The 6,431-nt window shown below is 35.6% G+C and overlaps 1 protein-coding gene across 1 annotated transcript; it reads right to left on the bottom strand.

Moving 5' to 3' along the window:
* Positions 1–671: 671 nt before the first annotated feature.
* Positions 672–5,602, bottom strand: fgf1b (fibroblast growth factor 1b). The gene is made up of 3 exons (NM_001105278.1): positions 5,397–5,602; positions 3,888–3,991; positions 672–2,411 (listed from the first exon to the last, which is right to left on the bottom strand). Exons 1-3 carry the CDS (start codon positions 5,563–5,565, stop codon positions 2,208–2,210), a joined length of 477 nt encoding a protein of 158 aa, NP_001098748.1. The 5' UTR covers positions 5,566–5,602; the 3' UTR covers positions 672–2,207.
* Between the last annotated feature and the right edge of the window lie 829 nt (positions 5,603–6,431).

Here is a 6,431-nt window from a genome sequence, read left to right as displayed (position 1 = left end):
TTTCACAAAAATCTGTTTTAATACGTTTAATTTGAGGTTAATTTTTAATGATTTAAATGACTTTTCACATGTTAAGCGGGACACAATTTAATGTACAGCCCGGATATACAGTATATGTGCAGTTCTACAGTAGCCTATATTTACATTTGCCTATGGAAGGATCAGATATTTTGTTTAACAAAACATATTTCTTGTTCAAAAGCTCCAATTATGGCAAACTATTTGTAATCTTTGAAAAATCTTTCTTTACATTGTCATGTACAAATAAGTACATACAGGGCTTGACATTAACTTTTTTGATCACCGGCCACTGTGGCTAGTAGTTTTCCATCGTTACTAGCCACTCGCCATTTTCACTAGCCACAATTTTGTTGTTGGGAAAATATATTTTATATGCATAAATTTGACTTTGGCATGGGTTGCGGCATCTGAAAATTACTTCATTTAGGTTTTGTGTGTTTTCCACTTGCCTCCTCGTTCATTTAAGTGTGTTTTGTTTATACGCTAAATGGATTATGCTTTCATTAAGTGTCGCATTGCATTTAGTTTTCTTTCACAGGACTTTTCAGGCCTCAACACAATAAAGATTTACCTTTTTTGTCAATGGCCACACCAAACTAATTATTTCCTCGCAACAAATTTAAAATAATGTGTCAAAACAAGCAAAATACTGCTGTATACATACACTTTTTATTCAACAAAACAGCTGACATTTAAAAATATATATATATATTCTCACGCATTTAAAACTATGCACAGTGATCTGTTCTGGCTCAATATCCCAGATCACCAGTTATATGCATACAACAACAACATATTAAAGCAATATTATTGTAAAGGATGATTATTAAACTTTATTAACAAAAATAACAGCAAGCAAATAAGGCGGGTGAAAAATATTCTGTGTGCGTTAATGACAGGATGATGCCGTGCACACGGTTAATGTTAGGCCAATTAATAATCTGTTCAAAGAATGGTTAAAGCGAAAGCGGCAACAACTGCTGCTGCTTACAAAGAATCTCGAGTTCTTGAAGGACTGTGGGTGCACGAGCATCGCACTAGTTTTGTTTCACTAGAGCTTTCAAACACTCGCGCCATTCACACGGGGCTTCAGCATCAACGCTTGACTGAAGGCGTGTCTGAAGTTGGGGCTGAAGCGATCTTCATAGCAGCATCAGCCAATGAAATTCAGTCAGCAATAGGCCACTGTCTAGCTGGTGTATTTGCATACAGCGATCTGATTGGCTGACGCTTTAGTCGGCGCTTGAAAAGTTGAGCTAGTTCCAATCTCTGCAGCGAGCAACGCCTCTGAAGCCGCGCCGACGGATCCACAATGCAGATCGGCAATGCCTGACGTCACCCAAAGTGTATAGAAAGCATTGACGCTGATGCCCCATGTGAATGGGGCGTTAAGCCATCGTCAGTGAGTGAGGAAAGCCTGTCTCACCATGCATGTGATCCTCTCATTCGTTATTCACCTGCTTTCCTTTGCTCGGCGACAAGCTGTTTTTGTCAGTCGTGCTGCTTCTCGATTCTAAGATCACATTAGTGCGCATATAGACAAACGGTCATAAACTAACAGTCTAATCTGTAGTGACGATGAGCCACAACCGGAATCTACCCACATTTGGCGGGTTGGCAAGTGTTGATGTAAAGCCCTGAGTACATATAAACTGTACATTTATTAGCCCTTCTGAATTATTAGCCCCCTGTAGATGTTTTTTTTTCCCAATTTCTATTTAACAGAAGATTTTTTTCAGCACATTTCTACACATAATAGTTTAATAACTCATCTCTAATAACTGATTTATTTTATCTTTGTCATGTTGACATTTAAAGGCTTAACTAGGTTAATTAGGGTAAAGTTAGGGTAATTATGGAAGCCAATGTTTAACAGTGGTTGACTTTAGACAAAAAAAATTGATAAAATAATGCTGGCTAATAATATTGACCTTAAAATGTTTTTAAAAAGAAACCTGCTTTTATTCTAGCCGAAATAAAACACTTTCTCTAGAAGAAAAAATATTATAGGACATACTGTGAAAAATTCCTTGATCTGTTAATTTAATTTATAAACATAACAGTCAACTAACATCTAATAACCAGTTTCACATAAAGACAAAATAGCTAACTAAGCACTGTCTCCACATTTATGTTTGGTATTTACAAATCTTCATAGTTCTTGTGTTAAATGGAAGAGCTGAATGTTACTGTACGCTGCCATCCACTGGAATCGGTAGGAAGTAGACTGCATTTTGGCCCTTGTGTGTTCTGGAGCCGTCTTTTGTCCGTCCGTTCTTTCTGATGCCCACAAACCAGTCTCCGTTGTCCTGATATCTCTGCGAACGGTATGTGTTGTAGTGATTTTCCTCCATCTTCTCAATGAAGAAACACTCTTCATTCAGCACAGCCTGGCACAAAGATCAGCACATCATTTACAAATGAGCTGCAGTTTAAAGAGGTACCGTCTTAGGTCTTAGGTTGCATAGCATAGGTATAGTTTTGTCAATAGCCAAAAAAATACATTATATGGGTTAAAATTATAAATTTTTCTTTAATGCCATAAGTTTACTAAAATCCATGAAGATATTTTGTAAATAATATGCATTGCTTAGCACTTAATTTGATGACTTAAAAACATTAACATTTGAGTACTTCTATATATTCTATATAACAAATATTGCCCTATCCTAACAAATAATTATATAATATAAGTTCTAATGATTAATAAAGATTAATACGTATTATTAATAATAATACATAATTAATGATGATAATATTAATACTACTACTACTAATAATAATAATCAATAATATTAATAAATCAATAATATTAACAATCAATAATAATAGATTAATAATAATAATAATAAATTTATAATAGTAAATTTATAATAATAATCAGTAATAATAATAAATCAATAATAATAATAATCAATAATAATAATATTAAATCAATATTTTAATAATAATAATAATCAATAATTATAATAATATTAAATCAATATTTTAATAATAATAATAAATCACTAATATTATATTTATACTAATAAAAATAATAGTAATAATAAATCAATAATAATAAATTAATAATAAAAATAAATCAATAATAATACAAAATAAATAATAATAACTTTATAATAATAATAATCAATAATAATAATAATAATCAATAATAATAATAATCATCATCAATAATAATATTAATCTTTATTATATACATTTGGGCGCATGGTGGCGATTGCGCCTTACAGCAAGAAGGTTGCTGGTTCGAGTCTTGGCTGGGTCAGCTGGCATTTCTGTGTGGAGTTTGCATGTTCTCCCCGTGTTTGTGTGGGTTTCATCCGGGTGCTCCGGTTTCCCCCACAGTCCAAACACATGCGCTATAGGTGAGTAGTGTATGTGTGTGAATGAGAGTGAATGGGTGTTTCCCAGAACTTGGTTGCGGTTGGAAGGGCATCCGCTGCATGAAACATATGTCAGATAAGTTGGCAGTTCATTCCGCTGTGGCAACACCCAATTAATAAATGGACAAAGCCGAAAAGAATATGAATGAATGAATAATTACCCACCATGAATTAAAAGCTTATTTATTCAGCTTTCAAGTAATAGAAATCTCCATTTAAAAAAAAAAAATTTAATTATATTAAAAATATTAATGTCAAACAGATACAGGTTGCACTTTATTTTACAGTATGCCTACTTACAGTGTTTGCTTAAATAAAGGAATGTGTTATCTAATTAAGTAGCGGATTAAGGAAACTACATGGGTTAAGGTTAGGGTCAGGGGTAGGTCATTTCATAGTTATTTTAATGACTATAAGTACACATTAATACATGTGAAACAGCACTGAAAAATAGTGGTATTCAAGTATATATAAACTCACGGTGCCATAAAGTCTTCCACATTTGTCCATTGCAAGGTATAGTCCAGTCTCATGACCTCTGATGGCCACAACTCCTGCTTTCACTGCTTTTACCTTTAAAAGAGCTGCCATACAACAACACTATAACAACAAATCTATAGTAAATTCACAATAAATACTATATTTTTTAAACCATACTATGGTAAAGCACTTGAATTGGTTTGTTGTGGTGATATTATAGGTGCTATGGTAATGCAACAACTATAGTAAACAAATGACCAAAGTATACAGTAATAAATACTAAAGTATACAACAGTGTTTATTATGGTTTATCAGTTCACTATAGTATAGTATGGTGAAGAAGTCACTAAGAAAGTGCTGTAAATGCTATAATATATGCAATATAATACACTTTATGGTATATGGATATAAAACACTATATAAATTCATTCATTCATTTTCTTTTCGGCTTAATCCCTTTGTTATTCTGGGGTCACCACAGCGGAATGAACTGCCAAATGATAAACTAAGTCAAGTTATTATTTGTTGTTCCTAAAACTTGGATAGGCAAGACTTTTGTCAGGTAGTTTTGTATGGTTCAAACTTTATAGTTGCCGTAAGCACTTTACTATAGTATAGTTTGAAAACAGTAGCCTATAAATTATTTTTTCATGTGTGTGCACTGTACACCCATATACACCATAATTTCATAGAAACAACCAATCCACGCCATTAATAGTGTAATATTGATCTTATTCATTACATTTAGCTCATTGTTTAGCCAAAACATGAGAATCTCACTTTATAAATCCCTGCTGAAAAATCCAGCTTAAACCAGCCTAGGTTGGCTGGTTTTAGCTGGTCGACCAGGCTGGTTTTAGAGGGGTTTTGGCCACTTCCAGGCTGGTTTCCAGCCATTTCCAGCCTGGTCTTAGCTGGTCAGGCTGGGAGATGACCAGCTTAAACCAGCTTGATCAGCCTAGCCAAGCTGAGAGTCCAGCCAAAACCAGCTATATCCAGCTTCAACCAGGCTGGTTGAGCTGGTTTTAGCTGGATTTTGCTGGTCATTTTCCAGCCTGACCAGCTAGGACCAGGCTGGAAATGGTTGGAAACCAGCCTGGAAATGGCCAAAACCCCTCTAAAACCAGGCTGGTCGACCAGCTAAAACCAGCCAACTAGCCTAGGCTGGTTTAAGCTGGATTTTTCAGCAGGGATGGCTTTAAAGTTCAAATGGATTGAGGTAAAGTTGGTTTTATATTCCCACATTCGTTCAATGACAACTTGTGACATGCTCCCTAAGTTGTTTACCATGGTACTTTGATTATTCGGTCTGAATTCACATGTAAGTAAGCTATGATGACTTGGAAAAAACATTAGCGCTATTTAATTGACTGTGGACAATGTTGTACTTTGAAAGTAATTGGCTGCTAATACTACTTTGAATATATAGAGATAATTTTGTGAAGTTATATTACGGAGAAATTATTATAAAACTAACTTTACCTCAATTTCAAATGACTCTATACTGACTGTTAATGTCGTTGTCTTGTCGGCTCGCGTCCACCGTCCCGCTGGGTAGGATCCGGAGATGAAATCCTCCATTTCTGCAGTGGAGTTTTATGAGAGAGTTGTGTTTTGTGTCTCTGTTGTCTGTAGTGGAAGACAGCAGTGCAAAAGCAGTGAAATCCCGCTCGGTCATCGCGCGTTTTGCTGCTTTGAGAGGCGCTGTGTTCTTGAACACCCCCGCGACTGAAATGGATCGGTCCTCCGAGCTTAAGCCAGCACTTATAAGGAGCTTGTGTCACGCACAACTCCTTCACACGGACTTATTATAAACTGCCAGAAAGGTGCTGCTATTTTAAAACATAATTATGGTTATTATCATTGTGAGTCTAAAGAAGTTTTACAATTTGTGCAGTATGTCATTAGAATGTGTTGTTTTATTTAATCACTTTGGATTTTATAGTTATTATTATTTTATTCCCCTTAAAAATAATCATAGCCTATATATCACTGGTCAGTTGGCATTTCTGTGTGGAATTTGCATGTTCTCCCCGTGGTTGTGTGGGTTTCCTCTGAGTGCTCCGGTTTCAAACAGTTCCAACACATGTGTACAGTGGAACTGGGTAAACTGAAATGGCTGTAGTGTTAATGCTAGAGTGTTTGGGTGTTTCCTTGTACTGGGTTGCGGCTGGAAGGGCATCCGCTAAGAAAAACATATGCTGGAATACTTAGCAGTTCAGTCCACTGTGGTGACCCTTGATAAAAAAGCGACTGAGCCGAAGGAAAATGAATGATTTTGGAAAGCTTTCGGAGATGTGATGGAGAACAAACAGTACAGGAAGGTATTCAGCTTACACAGAGCCAGTTTTCCAGGCACCATAGAGACATTGTGCTTATTGAAACTAGAGTCTTAGTGTCAGACAGCAGCCAGTGTGAGCGATGTCCCTCAATGAGCTGCTAATTAAAGCACACATTTCAGACTAACCGTTTCAGAGCTTAAATTCGGTCTCACTGAAGCTCTGAAAACAAAACTTGCCCATTTGGATCTTAAGGTTAAGTTGT

The sequence above is a fragment of the Danio rerio genome, chromosome 21, assembly GCF_052040795.2.
Source record: "Danio rerio strain M-AB ecotype USA chromosome 21, GRCz13ab, whole genome shotgun sequence".
Classification (NCBI taxonomy): Eukaryota; Metazoa; Chordata; class Actinopteri; order Cypriniformes; family Danionidae; genus Danio; species Danio rerio.
The sequence above is the reverse complement of the archived record's forward strand: the minus strand, read 5'-3'. Positions and strand labels throughout refer to the sequence as shown.

Bases quoted from the DNA above. Each gene is read 5' to 3' on its own strand.
- fgf1b (NM_001105278.1), bottom strand. From the start codon at position 5,565: ATGACCGAGCGGGATTTCACTGCTTTTGCACTGCTGTCTTCCACTACA. The intron at 3,992-5,396 runs GTCAGTATAGAG...GTTGTATGGCAG, and splicing joins ACAAGACAACGACATTAACA to CTCTTTTAAAGGTAAAAGCA. The intron at 2,412-3,887 runs GTGAGTTTATAT...TCTTTGTGCCAG, and splicing joins GTGGAAGACTTTATGGCACC to GCTGTGCTGAATGAAGAGTG.